Raw genomic sequence first — 15,316 nt, 5'->3', positions numbered from 1 at the left:
CTACCTGTATTTCGAACATTTGTAATGCAATGCTATTTCATCTACCTTGGTTGCCAACTAATGTCATTTCTGCTCTCTATGATTCTGGATTTTTGATGGTGGCACTACCCCATATATATATCTGGTTGATCACCAGTGACACTGTTGTACTCTATAACCTATTGTAACCTATTGTATGTATATGTTTCTCTGCACACTCTTACATTTGGGATACGCCGATTGATCACTAGTACTTCTTACACCGTGTAACCTACTGCATGCTTTTGTTTTTTCCTGCACATTTGTACCACTAGAGTGCATTCTCCTAGTCCCACCTAAACCATCATCGCAACATGGATCCCCCCCATCCCCCCCATTCTCAGTCCCCATTACCCTCTCACCTCCTCTCTTAGCATAACTCCCCCTCCCCACAACATGACCAGTCCCAATTCCATTTCCCCTCCTACTCTCACTCCCCATTACCCTTCCTGCACCCCCACCTCGACTATCAGTCTCCCAGCATACACCCTGACCCACCCACCTACCATCATTGCCCTCACTCACACCACCAACTCCCACCCCACACCATCCACACCCCTCCCGCCCAAAACATCCCTTCTCCCTAACACCTTCCCGCACACCAACACAACGCACACCTCCTCGAACACCAGCCCACGCTCCCACCTGCACACGAATTTCCTGGTCAACCATTCCCCTCAGACGGCCGCCCCCACCTCCACCACCTACCCCACGATGGACAACATCATGGCCACCCTCGCTCAGATCAAAGATGACATACACAACATCAAGGAACTACTCGCCACACACCCCATACGCCCTTCACCCACCTCCCCTCCCAACCTATTCCCTACCCATCCGGTTGACTCACTCACTCAACACGCCCCAAACCGGGCGTCAATACCCTCTCCTAGACGCAGCAAACGCCCTCGTCCCCCTCGTCGCCCCTGCAACACCTCACACAACTACACCTCCCCGCCCAACGGGTCCTCCATCCTTCCGTCGAACTCTCTCACTCAACCGTAATCATTTTTACTAAGTGTTTGATTCCCACTTGTTTGACTTTGTAGCCATTTACTTGTGCCATTTACTTGTACTATTTTGTACACAGGTTGGCTCTGTAGCCACCTATTTGTACCATTTATACTATGTGACCTATTGATTTATCTGTCTGACTATGCGTTCCCATGTACTCCTCTTTGTAAAGCGCTCTGATATCCGCAAGGATCTTGTCCGCGCTATATAAAACTTTCAAAATAAATAAATAAAATAAGATAGAATTGTGTGCATTGTTGTAGACCTGAAGAAGTCCCCAGTGGATGAAACGTGTTGGCTTTGGCGCCAATTCAATTTTAAACATTGATGAGAAGATTTTAAAAAGTCCATTCTTTATTTTTCAATTTGGGCTACGTCACTGTGTCACGCACATGGATTCATGTTTGAGATTGGATGTGATGTCAGATTGAATAGACCGTACTCGTCAAAGTGGATGCATTGTTCTGTGATTCATTTGAGTGCTGGGTAACAATTTCATAAACTGGAATGTATGTCTGGCTAAGGGGTATATGGTGACGGCTAATAGGGGTCTATGGTGACGGCTCATAGGGGTCTATGGTGACGGCTCATAGGGGTCTATGGTGACGGCTCATAGGGGTCTATGGTGACGGCTCATAGGGGTCTATGGTGACGGCTCATAGGGGTCTATGGTGACGGCTCATAGGGGTCTATGGTGACGGCTCATAGGGGTCTATGGTGACGGCTAATAAGGGTATATGGTGACGGCTCATAGGGGTCTATGATGACGGCTAATAGGGGTATATGGTGACGGCTAATAGGAGTATATGGTGACGGCTCATAGGGGTATATGGTGACGGCTCATAGGGGTCTATGGTGACGGCTCATAGGGGTCTATGGTGACGGCTCATAGGGGTCTATGGTGACGGCTAATAGGGGTATATGGTGACGGCTAATAAGGGTATATGGTGGCGGCTAATAGGGGTGTATGGTGACGGCTAATAGGGGTATATGGTGACGGCTCATAGGGGTCTATGATGACGGCTAATAGGGGTATATGGTGACGGCTCATAGGGGTATATGGTGACGGCTCATAGGGGTATATGGTGACGGCTCATAGGGGTCTATGGTGACGGCTCATAGGGGTCTATGGTGACGGCTCATAGGGGTCTATGGTGACGGCTCATAGGGGTCTATGGTGACGGCTCATAGGGGTCTATGGTGACGGCTCATAGGGGTCTATGGTGACGGCTCATAGGGGTCTATGGTGACGGCTCATAGGGGTCTATGGTGACGGCTCATAGGGGTCTATGGTGACGGCTCATAGGGGTCTATGGTGACGGCTCATAGGGGTCTATGGTGACGGCTCATAGGGGTCTATGGTGACGGCTCATAGGGGTCTATGGTGACGGCTCATAGGGGTCTATGGTGACGGCTCATAGGGGTCTATGGTGACGGCTCATAGGGGTCTATGGTGACGGCTCATAGGGGTCTATGGTGACGGCTCATAGGGGTCTATGGTGACGGCTAATAGGGGTCTATGGTGACGGCTAATAAGGGTATATGGTGGCGGCTAATAGGGGTGTATGGTGGCTCTTGCGCTCCGTATCGACCTTTAGGGGGACTTTGGCCTTTGGTGGCAGTAGGGGATCGTGGTCTTTGGGCGGTGATTGCTGTTGACTCGGTCACCGGTTGTCAGTCCTTCCTTCTGGTCTCCTGGCCTGGCTTGTAGGGTCGCCGTGATTTCCTCTATTAATAGTCGCTGCATGGGGCAGATTGCAAGCCTCGGTGTCCGCTCGTGCCACACAGCTGTCTGCACAGTGACATATTTCAGGGGGTGATGAAATGGCAGCCTGGAGGCTGGATGCATGCCGAGGGCGAGGCTCGGGGCTTCTCTACGACCTCCTAGAGCAGAAACCCCGGAGGACCCCCACGTCTAGCCGTGCGCCCTCCTAGTGCGAAAAGGAAAGTTGTATTGGATACATCGCATCACTAAGTAAACAATCTTATGGTATAATGCAGAAAGAGTGAAAATAAAGGGGGCCTTGCATCCAATCCTGACTGATGTAAGGAGCAGCGTACCTTCTGATGGGGCACTAACCCTGCACACATCCCCCCCTGCCTGACTGTACCCGCCCACCGACCCGTCTGAGAGTACAGTTCCCCCTTCAGGCTCAATGTGTCTGCGACTTGCAGCGTGTGGTCATCCACCGCAGACACTGTGGTATTTACAGACACGGAAGCAAAGCGCGCAGCTCACGGAAAGAGGCCGGAGCGACTGACTGTGATCCGTGTGCCCATCCTTGCCCTTCTGGCACTGTGCCAGGGTCCAGCCGCGCTCTGGGCATTAGTGGGTTCAGCTCAGACACCTCAGTGCCCATCCTTGCCCTTCTGGCACCGTGCCAGGGTCCAGCCCTGCTCTGGGCATTGGTGGTCTCAGCTCAGACACCCCAGTGCCCGTCCTTGCGACACCGTGCCAGGGTCCAGCCCTGCTCTGGGCATTGGTGGTCTCAGCTCAGACACCCCAGTGCCCGTCCTTGCCCTTCTGGCACTGTGCCAGGGTCCAGCCGCGCTCTGGGCATTAGTGGGTTCAGCTCAGACACCCCAGTGCCCATCCTTGCCCTTCTGGCACCGTGCCAGGGTCCAGCCCTGCTCTGGGCATTGGTGGGGTCAGCTCAGACACCCCAGTGCCCATCCTTGCCCTTCTGGCACCGTGCCAGGGTCCAGCCCTGCTCTGGGCATTGGTGGGGTCAGCTCAGACACCCCAGTGCCCGTCCTTGCCCTTCTGGCACTGTGCCAGGGTCCAGCCCTGCTCTGGGCATTGGTGGGGTCAGCTCAGACACCCCAGTGCCCGTCCTTGCCCTTCTGACACCGTGCCAGGGTCCAGCCCTGCTCTGGGCATTGGTGGGGTCAGCTCAGACACCCCAGTGTCCGTCCTTGCCCTTCTGGCACCGTGCCAGGGTCCAGCCCTGCTCTGGGCATTGGTGGGGTCAGCTCAGACACCCCAGTGCCCGTCCTTGCCCTTCTGACACCGTGCCAGGGTCCAGCCCTGCTCTGGGCATTGGTGGGGTCAGCTCAGACACCCCAGTGCCCGTCCTTGCCCTTCTGGCACCGTGCCAGGGTCCAGCCCTGCTCTGGGCATTGGTGGGGTCAGCTCAGACACCCCAGTGCCCGTCTAGGCTAGGCTAATAAGGCAAGTGAAGAATCATGCCGGACGCCTGCCCCTGGCCACCTGTGGCCTCAGGTCAGAAGGATAATGCTGGCACAGGGCGTCCAGTGAGTCCAGAAGGGAGCATAATGATGTCCATCACTGCCAGGGCCCAGGCCTGTGCTCTCCAGGAGTCTTAAGCATGCTTTATTGACGCCTTTAGGGACGAGGGCAGAGGGGGCCTCCACCTCTGTTCTGTATCAAAAACCGGGGTACAAAGAGGGTATTGTGCTCTGATTGGCTGCCGGTCAGCCACCCAAGAGCGGACGACGAGGGCATCCTTGCACAAGTTTCTTTGAGGGCGGTGATGGCCCTCTCCAAGGACCAGGGGAGCACCGTTGTGTCCGTGGAGGGGGCTCCTTGAAGGCTGTGTGTGCCCAGCAGGTGCCGAGAGTAAAAGGACCACAGACAGATGTTTTGTGGGGAGAGGTGGGTGTGCTCAAGCTCAGCCGTTCACTCATGGCTCTTTTCTCAACCTCTTTCTCTCCCTGCAGTTGTATGAATTGGACGGTGATCCACAGCGGAAAGAGTTCCTTGACGACCTGTTCAGCTTCATGCAGAAGAGAGGTGAGGCTCCGTGCTAGAGCGCGAGGGGTGTGGTGGGAGGGCTGGGACTGCTGCTGCTCGAGTGATGGAGGCCACGAGGGCTGGGACTGGCTGCGGCTCGAGTGATGCTTGGACGCCACAAGGGCTGGGACTGGCTGCGGCTTGAGTGATGCTCGGACGCCACGAGGGCTGGGACTGGCTGCGGCTCGCGTGATGGTTGGACGCCACGAGGGCTGGGATACTGGCTGCGGCTCAAGTGATGGAGGCCACGAGGGCGGGGACTGGCTGCGGCTCGAGTGATGCTTGGACGCCACAAGGGCTGGGACTGGCTGCGGCTTGAGTGATGGAGGCCTCTAGGGCTGGGACTGGCTGCGGCTTGAGTGATGCTTGGACGCCACAAGGGCTGGGACTGGCTGCGGCTTGAGTGATGGAGGCCTCTAGGGCTGGGACTGGCTGCGGCTTGAGTGATGCTTGGACGCCACGAGGGCTGGGACTGGCTGCGGCTCGAGTGATGGTTGGAGGCCACGAGGGCTGGGACTGGCTGCGGCTCGCATGATGGTTGGAGGCCACGAGGGCTGGGACTGGCTGTGGCTCGAGTGATGCTTGGAAGCCATGAGGGCTGGGACTGTCTGTGGCTCGAGTGATGCTTGGAAGCCATGAGGGCTGGGACTGGCTGTTGCTCGAGTGATGGAGGCCACGAGGGCTGGGACTGGCTGCGGCTCGAGTGATGCTTGGAAGCCACGAGGGTTGGGACTGGCTGCGGCTCGAGTGATGGTTGGAGGCCACGAGGTCTGTGACTGGCTGCAGCTCGAGTGATGGAAGCCACGAGGGCTGGCTGCGGCTCGAGTGATGCTTGGCAGCCATGAGGGCTGGGACTGGCTGTTGCTCGAGTGATGGAGGCCACGAGGGCTGGGACTGGCTGCGGCTCGAGTGATGCTTGGAAGCCACGAGGGTTGGGACTGGCTGCGGCTCGAGTGATGGAGGCCGCGGGGACAGGCTGCGGCTCGCGTGATGGTTGGAGGCCACGAGGTCTGTGACTGGCTGCAGCTCGAGTGATGGAAGCCACGAGGGCTGGCTGCGGCTCGAGTGATGCTTGGCAGCCACGAGGGCTGTGACTGGCTGTGGCTCGAGTGATGGTTGGAGTCCACGAGGGCTGGCACAGGCTGAGGCTCGAGTGATGGTTGGAGGCCGCGTGGGCTGAGACTGGCTGCACGAGAGCTGACTGAGGGGCGGCTGGGGCACAAGAACTGGCCGAGGGGTGGCTGGGGCATGCGAGCTGGCTGGGGCACTTGAGCTGGCTCAGAGGTGGCTGGGACACGAGAGCTGGCTGAGAGTGGCTGGGACACGAGAGCTGGCTATGGGGTGGCTGGGGCACGAGAGCTGGCTGAGGGGTGGCTGGGACACGAGAGCTGGCTATGGGGTGGCTGGAGCACGAGAGCTGACTGAGGGGTGGCTGGGACACGAGAGCTGGCTATGGGGTGGCTGGAGCACGAGAGCTGACTGAGGGGTGGCTGGGGCACGAGAGCTGGCTGAGGGGTGACTGCGGCACAAGAGCTGGCTGAGGGGTGACTTGGGCACGAGAGCTGGCGGAGGGGTGACTGGGGCACGAGAGCTGACGGAGGGTTGGCTGCGGCACGAGAACTGGCTGAGGCATGGCTGGGGCTTGAAAGCTGGCTGAGGGGTGACCGGGGCACAAGAGCTGGCTGAGGGATGGCCGGGGCACGAGAGCTGGCCGCGGGGTGGCTGGGGCACGAGAGTTGGCTGAGGGGTGGCTGGGGCACGAGAGCTTGCCGAGGGGTGGCTGGGGCACGAGAGCTGGCTGTGGGCATGAGGGCTGGGGGATGATTGGTTGCATGAGAGTTGGGAGTGCCTCTCTTGAAATCCTTTGCTGGCATACTCTCCGCTCGCCCGCCCTGTTGGTTGGCTCCTTTTCTTTGCTGGTACCCGCTCCACTCACTCTCAGTGCTGGCTGTTATCCGCTCTGCAACACTCTGTTCACCCTGCCTGCAGGCTGGTATCACTGGCATCCTCCCTGTTCACTGGCATCCTCCCTGTTCACTGGCATCCTCTCCTCTCACTGCAACCTCTCCGCTCACTGTCATCCTCTCCGCTCACTGTCATCCTCTCCGCTCACTGTCATCCTCTCCGCTCACTGTCATCCTCTCCGTTCACTGTCATCCTCTCCATTCACTGTCATCCTCTTGGCTCACTGCATCCTCTCCGCATCCTCACCGCTCACTGTCATCCTCACCGCTCATCCTCTCCGCTCACGGTCATCCTCTCCGCTCACGGTCATCCTCTCCGCTCACTGTCATCCTCTCTGTTAGAAGGCGACCTCAGGGGAGGGCCGGAAGTGCACCTGACCGCCCTGGGACCCACCTCCCTAGTACAAAGACGAGCACTGGCGGGAGATTTCTCAGGGGGAGAGTCTCGAATCTAGGATTGTACACCCTATACCAACACCACACGATAAAGAGAGACAACACCGTAGCTTCTTAAGACGTTTCTTTATCTCGTGATTCAAAGGATCTTAGTGATCGGCAAAAGGCTGGTATTTACAAAATAGAGCAAGGGTTCAAAGAGTCTCGGTCAGGGTAGGGGTAGCGGGACAAGCTTAAGGGTCAGTGTCAATATCGGTGCATATCCGGCGCACAGCTCTCAATCCTCGAGCCAGGGGATACGATGCGATCTTTGGGGTCCAGCCGGACCGGGAGAGTCAGGGAGCCGCGAGTCACTCAGCGGGGCTCAAACAAGATGTCGGAGGTCTTACAAGCTTTGGGGGAGCCGCGAGTCACTCAGCAGGGCTCAGGTGTTCTAAAGTTGCCGGGGAGCCGCGAGTCACTCAGCAGGGCTCAGAGGTTCCAAAGTTGCAAGGGAGCCGCGAGTCACTCAGCAGGGCTCAGGGGTTCCAAAGTTGGGAGGGAGCCGCGAGTCACTCAGCCAGGCTCAGGTGGTTCCAGCAGAAGTTCTTTTCTGCCAAGTGTGCCGCGACCACGTCAGCAGGGCTCTTGTTCCAGAGTCAAATCTGCCCGATAGTCCCGGAGCATCCCCAGTTATGACTGCTTCTCTTTGATCTCCGGAGTCCTGGTCTGCAGGGGTCTCAGCACCTGGGGGCCGCTTGTTGGGGTTTCCTGCCACGCGGCCCTTTGATTCATTCATGTCAGGTTCGGGAGTAGTCCAGACACACAGCAGGCGTGGAGCCAGCCCTTAGTGTGGCCGGAGCGGCGATCGAAACCCATCTCTCCTCCCTCTCTCACTGAAGGGGAGCGCGCTGTCCTCCAGCCAGGGTGGCGCCTCTCGGCCTAGGCCGCGCTGGATCGGGCAGCCATCTTAGGTGCCGGGAAGTGGGCACACAGGGCCTACTGGCCGGAAAGATGGAGGCACGGACGGGGGAGTCTGGGGATGGGTGTGGTTAACATGGAGGACAGGGTTGGCTAGGCCGAGGGACTCAGGGGTCTGTTGTGGTGTACAGCTCGGGAGGGGGTTGCTACGGGTCAGGGAGGACCACGCCACGAGGCCGGGTCTAACACTCTCTGCTCACTGTCATCCTCTTCGCTCACTGTCATCCTCTCCGCTCACTGTCATCCTCTCAGCTCACTGTCATCCTCTCCGCTCACTGTCATTTTTCTCCGCTCTCTGTCATTTTTCTCCGCTGACTGTCATTTTTCTCCGCTGACTGTCATTTTTCTCCGCTCACTGCCATCCTCTCCGCTCACTGTCATCCTCTCCGCTCACTCTCATCCTCTCCGCTCACTCTCATCCTCTCCGCTCACTCTCATCCTCTCCGCTCACTCTCATCCTCTCCGCTCGCTGGCACTCGCTCCCCTCGCTGGCACTCTCTCCCCTCGCTGGCACTCTCTCCCCTCGCTGGCACTCTCTCCCCTCGCTGGCACTCTCTCCCCTCGCTGGCACCCTCCCTGCTGGCACTCTCTCCCCTCGCTGGCTCCCTCCTCGCTGGCACTCTCCCCTCGCTGGCACCCTCCCCGCTGGCACTCTCTCCCCTCGCTGGCACTCTCTCCCCTCGCTGGCACTCTCTCCCCTCGCTGGCACCCTCCTTGCTGGCACTCTCCCCTCGCTGGCTCCCTCCTCGCTGGCACTCTCCCCTCGCTGGCACTCTCCCCTCGCTGGCACCCTCCCTGCTGGCACTCTCTCCCCTCGCTGGCTCCCTCCCCACTGGCACTCTCTCCCCTCGCTGGTACTCTCCCCTCGCTGGCACTCTCCCCTCGCTGGCACTCTCTCCCCTCGCTGGCACCCTCCCTGCTGGCACCCTCCATGCTGGCCCTCTCTCCCCTCGCTGGCACCCTCCCTGCTGGCACCCTGTCTCCTCGCTGGCACTCTCCCCTCGCTGGCCCGCTCCCTGCTGGTCGGGCCCTCTCTGCGCCCGCTCCCTCCTGCGGGGCCCCTGCCGGTACTCTCCTGTGGCTTCGGTGCTGCTTTAGTTTGGTGTCCGAGTGGCTGCTGGTGTGCCAGGCTCTCGGACTCCATGAGCTCTGGTTTGTGTTTGTACTCGTGCTCACCTGGGCTCTGACGTCACCCGCAGGATGGTGAACTGATGACCTGAGATGACGTGCATCTGAGGGTCACCCTGCAGGTGTCCTCGCCCGCAGAGACCCCCAGGGACCGCTGGCTGATGCCTGACCTGGGGCTGTGACTTTTGACTGCTCGGCAGAGCCGACCTCCTGCCTCAGGCCTGCTTTACTGCGCCTGAATTGAAACATGTCAACCCCTCGCTCCATTGGCGCTGCTTCATTGGCCAGGACAGGCTGGAGAAAGGACCGGCGCTTGTCCAGGACCGGCAGCGGACTATACCTGTGTTGTGTTTTAAATATGTGGTTTTCCCTGCCCATGATTGCCTTCATTTAGTGTGTTGAATTGTGGGATTTGCAGTCCAACCTCTGTAGTTTGTCCCTCTAATTCCTTGGTGACAAATCTGTTTTCCCTCCAAATTTCTCCTTTGCTCTGTGCTTAGGCCTGTGTGCTCAAACAGTGCACCCCCCGCCACCATTTTGTGTTCACAAGCCAGTGAGGCCAGCCCCCCTGCCCCCCCCCCCAAGCTACAGGGAGTTTCTACATCAGAGGGTGCTTCTGTGAGCTGTATTTACTGGGCCTGTGCACTTCGTTTTTTGGCCAGCAGGGGGAGTAAAGCTTTATTCAAACAGTATTGTTAGATTTCGAGTTAGTGAAGCCTTTACCTGCTGAAGTCCAAAGTTGTGGATTGAGCCTGTCTGTCTCCTAGGAGATTCTGAACAGGAGCAAGCAGCTGCCCAAACCCCACCCCCAGGCCAGCAGACCATTGGCTATTCAGCTACCAGGCAAGTCTGAGCCCTCCTCTCACACCTGCCCAGGCCCCTGAAGGCCTTGCTGGGTGCACCCCAAATCATTCTCCTCCATCTTGTGAGTTGCAACCCACATGTGCCCCAGATTGCTTTGAGCAGAGTCCAGGAAGTGCTAAGGAGACAGACTAGTGCTGTCTCTTCCCAAGACAAAAAGTTGTTTAAAAAACGATTTTCACTTTCTGTGTTTACTGTCTATGCCTGTGGTTGTTACAGTTAAAAATTGTAGTTTTATCCTGCCTGTAATTGCATATTTTATCACCTGCGTTGTGTTTTAAATGTGTGGTTTTCCCTGCCCATGATTGCCTTCATTTAGTGTGTTGAATTGTGGGATTTGCAGTCCAACCTCTGTAGTTTGTCCCTCTAATTCCTTGGTGACAAATCTGTTTTCCCTCCAAATTTCTCCTTTGCTCTGTGCTTAGGCCTGTGTGCTCAAACAGTGCACCCCCCGCCACCATTTTGTGTTCACAAGCCAGTGAGGCCAGACCCCTGCCTCCCCCCCCCCCCCCCCCTAGCTACAGGGAGTTTCTACATCAGAGGGTGCTTCTGTGAGCTGTATTTACTGGGGCCTGTGCACTTCGTTTTTTGGCCAGCAGTGGGAGTAAAGCTTTATTCAAACAGTATTGTTAGATTTCGAGTTAGTGAAGCCTTTACCTGCTGAAGTCCAAAGTTGTGGATTGAGCCGGTCTGTCTCCTAGGAGATTCTGAACAGGAGCAAGCAGCTTCCAACTCCCTGGCCAGCAAACCTTGTCTGAGGTTGCTGGGACCTTTATATGGTGTGCTGGTGGTTGGCACATGTGTACACTGATTGGTAGTTGTATCTGGTGTTTCTATTGGGTTAGGGTTAATGTCCTCATTGGTTGGGTATTTGAGGGTTCTGACTGGTTTCTCGGTCTGTGATTCAAACATTGCAGGGTTGGGACTAGGGCTAGGGTTCAGATTTCTATAGGAAGTAGGGACTAGGGCTTCCTATGTTATTGGTTGTTGGGAGTAGGGTGGGACTAGGGCTAGGGTTAGACCTTCAATTGGAAGTAGCTATTTAGTGCTTCTGGTGTGATTGGTTGTTGGACCAGGTGTGGGACTAAGAGTAGGGTTAGGCTTGCTATTGGAAGTAGGGACTAGGGCTACCTGTACCATTGGCTGCTTGGACTTGGATTGGGACTAGTGGTAGGGCTAGGGCCTTTACTGGACGTAGAGATCAGGGTTTTTGAACTGATTGGGTGCTTGGACTAGGGTTAAGATTGGCTGCAAGGTCCTGGTTTCCTATTGGTTCTAGAAGTTAGGGCTAATGTTGTGAATGGATAATGTTAGGGCTAGGGTTCCCATTGGCTGAAGGGGTCACCTGATTACTAGGGCTACAAAAAAGGCCAGGCTTAGGGCGTCTCAGCCGGGCGTCGAGGCTAAGGGTGGAGAGGACAAGGGTAGTTGCCTGTTTGGGCCTGTTAAGGGTGGAGAGGACAAGGGTAGTTGCCTGTTTGGGCCTGTTCGAGACTGATCGGGACTAGGGACAGAAATGCTGCCCTTTTTCTCATTAAAAAAAAACCCTTCACTCTTTTATCCCTCCACTATCCTTTTTTTCTATAAAAATTAACAGACTAACATGTTCACTTCTCAAATTCCATGTTCCATATTCAACTATACTAATATACTGCCCAAATAACTGATTAACATATCTACTACTCAAATGACTTCATATTTATACTACACTAATTTTCAACACTAATCCTTTATGGGTTCCGGAGTGGCGTGCTACTCGCCAAAAAGCACTTCAACACCCATCAGGGGTAACAAGTGCTATATGAATGCAAATCTTTCTTCCCCTTTTATCCATCCGCTATCCTTCTCACTCCAAGTAACAGACTAATATCCACCACTGAAATTACCTCATATTTCATCTATCCTTCTGCTATAATTCCAAATCCAAATAACTGACTAACCTATCCACCACTAAAAATGTACTTGCATGTTTCACTATACTAATTCAACACTAATCCTCTGTGGGTCCCGGAGTAGCGTGCTACCCGCCGAAAAAGCGCTTCGACGCCTTGTCAGGGGTAGTAAGCGCTATATAAATGCAATTACAATACAATACAATACAATACAATTACAATACAATACAATACAATGCCCCTAAAGGCCGGCCCCATACATGTCTGTTCAAAGCCCCTGGAGGCCGGCTCCATACATGTCTGCCCGCCCCCTGGCCTGAGGAGCATGGCCGTCTGCACCAGAGGGGGCTTTCCGGGCATCTGCAAATCTGAATCTCCCCAGGCGAGGGTAAACGTGATCAAACGCGTGGGGGTGTCGAGTAATCCCGCCCACCCCTGCCTCGCACTTAAACTGATGGATAATCCCCCCTCCCCCACGGGGTTAGGGACTGCTTTGTGCTAACAAGTTAATAACACAATTATCTTGCAGCCGCTCTTAATGCGACGGAGACAACTGGCGGGGTGATTACCAGCCCCCCCCCCCCCCCCCCCGCTCGAGCTTCCCTGGGCGGCGGGTGGTTGTCGTGGCGCTGCTTCAGGGTTGGAGTAATTGCTCTCCTGGAGGCTTGGGTCTTGTTTGTACACACGTGTCCCTCTGGTCGTCTTCAGTGTCACCTGAGTTAATGAGGGGCGGCTCGGCAGTGTCCCCCACCTGCCCCCTGCGAGCCGAGGGGAGGCGGCCTCGCAGCTTGGAGGGTCACCCCAGCTGTCGCATAGTGACCCCGCCTTTTGTTTGTGTTCAGGCAGGCTGCAGTTATTTGCACCCCATGCATTTTTGGGGAACCCTTCTCACAGCCTTCCCCTACACCGCCTCTCACAGCCTTCCCCTACACGCCTTCTCACAGCCTTCCCCTACACCGCTTCTCACAGCCTTCCCTACACGCCTTCTCACAGCCTTCCCCCACACGCCTTCTCACAGCCTTCCCCTACATGCCTTCTCACAGCCTTCCCTACACGCCTTCTCACAGCCTTCCCCCACACGCCTTCTCACAGCCTTCCCCCACACGCCTTCTCACAGCTTTCCCCCACACGCCTTCTCACAGCTTTCCCCCACACGCCTTCTCACAGCCTTCCCCTACATGCCTTCTCACAGCCTTCCCTACACCGCTTCTCACAGCCTTCCCCTACACCGCTTCTCACAGCCTTCCCTACACGCCTTCTCACAGCCTTCCCCCACACGCCTTCTCACAGCCTTCCCCTACATGCCTTCTCACAGCCTTCCCTACACGCCTTCTCACAGCCTTCCCCCACACGCCTTCTCACAGCCTTCCCCCACACGCCTTCTCACAGCTTTCCCCCACACGCCTTCTCACAGCTTTCCCCCACACGCCTTCTCACAGCCTTCCCCTACATGCCTTCTCACAGCCTTCCCTACACCGCTTCTCACAGCCTTCCCCTACACGCCTTCTTACAGCCTTCACGCCTTCATACAGCCTTCCCCCACACGCCTTCTCACAGCCTTCCCCTACATGCCTTCTCACAGCCTTCCCCTACACCGCTTCTCACAGCCTTACCCTACACCGCTTCTCACAGCCTTCCCCTACATGCCTTCTCACAGCCTTCCCCTACACCGCTTCTCACAGCCTTCCCCTACACGCCATCTCACAGCCTTCCCCTACACGCCTTCTCACAGCCTTCCCCCTACATGCCGCCTCACAGCCTTCCCCCACACGCCTTCTCACAGCCTTCCCCTACATGCCTTCTCACAGCCTTCCCCTACACCGCTTCTCACAGCCTTACCCTACACCGCTTCTCACAGCCTTCCCCTACATGCCTTCTCACAGCCTTCCCCTACACCGCTTCTCACAGCCTTCCCCTACATGCCATCTCACAGCCTTCCCCTACACGCCCTCTCACAGCCTTCCCCTACACGCCCTCTCACAGCCTTCCCCTACATGCCCTCTCACAGCCGTCCCCTACACGCCCTCTCACAGCCTTCCCCTACACGCCCTCTCACAGCCTTCCCCTACACGCCCTCTCACAGCCTTCCCCTACACGCCCTCTCACAGCCTTCCCCTACACGCCTTCTCACAGCCTTCCCCTACACGCCTTCTCACAGCCTTCCCCTACACGCCTTCTCACAGCCTTCCCCTACACGCCCTCTCACAGCCTTCCCCTACACGCCGTTTCACAGCCTTTCCCTACACACCGTCTCACAGCCTTTCCCTACAACCCTTTTCACAGCCTTCTGCTACACGCCCTCTCACAGCCTTCCCCTGCACGCCATCTCACAGCCTTCCCCTGCACGCCATCTCACAGCCTTCCCCTACACGCCATCTCACAGCCTTCCCCTACACGCCATCTCACAGCCTTCCCCTACACGCCTTCTCACAGCCTTCCCCTACACGCCTTCTCACAGCCTTCCCCTACACGCCTTCTCCCAGCCTTCCCATACACACCTTCTCACAGTCTTCCCCCTACATGCCGCCTCACAGCCTTTCCCCTACACGCCTTCTCACAGCCTTCTGCCACACGCCTTCTCCCAGCCTTCCCCCACACGCCTTCTCCCAGCCTTCCCCCACACGCCTTCTCCCAGCCTTCCCCCACACGCCTTCTCCCAGCCTTCCCCCACACGCCTTCTCACAGCCTTCCCATACACACCTTCTCACAGTCTTCCCCCTACATGCCGCCTCACAGCCTTCCCCCTACACGCCTTCTCACAGCCTTCTGCCACACGCCTTCTCCCAGCCTTCCCCCACACGCTTTCTCACAGCCTTCCCCCACACGCCTTCTCACAGCCTTCCCCTACACGCCTTCTCACAGCCTTCCCCCACACGCCTTCTCACAGCCTTCCCCTACATGCCTTCTCACAGCCTTCCCCTACACGCCTTCTCACAGCCTTCCCCTACACGCCTTCTCACAGCCTTCCCCTACACCGCTTCTCACAGCCTTCCCCTACACGCCTTCTTACAGCCTGCCCTACACGCCTTCTTACAGCCTTCCCCCACACGCCTTCTTACAGCCTTCCCCCACACGCCTTCTCACAGCCTTCCCCTACACCGCTTCTCACAGCCTTCCCCTACACGCCATCTCACAGCCTTCCCCTACACGCCTTCTCACAGCCTTCCCCCTACATGCCGCCTCACAGCCTTCCCCCTACACGCCGTTTCACAGCCTTTCCCTACACACCGTCTCACAGCCTTTCCCTACACACCGTCTCACAGCCTTTCCCTACAACCCTTTTCACAGCCTTCTGCTACACGCCCTCTCACTGCCTTCCACCTACACGC

The 15,316-nt window shown here is 56.9% G+C and overlaps 1 protein-coding gene across 3 annotated transcripts in view; it reads left to right on the top strand.

Moving 5' to 3' along the window:
* ARID3A (AT-rich interaction domain 3A) overlaps window positions 1–15,316 on the top strand; it is a 246,489-nt gene that overhangs the window by 204,201 nt on the left and 26,972 nt on the right. For all 3 annotated transcript variants that reach the window (XM_078670155.1, XM_078670157.1, XM_078670158.1), the window contains one exon: window positions 4,714–4,786. In XM_078670155.1, the coding sequence (XP_078526281.1) occupies window positions 4,714–4,786 (73 nt within the window). The remainder of the gene's footprint in view (window positions 1–4,713; window positions 4,787–15,316) is intronic.

The sequence above is a fragment of the Lissotriton helveticus genome, chromosome 12 (genome assembly GCF_964261635.1).
Source record: "Lissotriton helveticus chromosome 12, aLisHel1.1, whole genome shotgun sequence".
NCBI lineage: Eukaryota > Metazoa > Chordata > Amphibia > Caudata > Salamandridae > Lissotriton > Lissotriton helveticus.
This window is presented reverse-complemented; position numbering and strand designations above follow the sequence as displayed.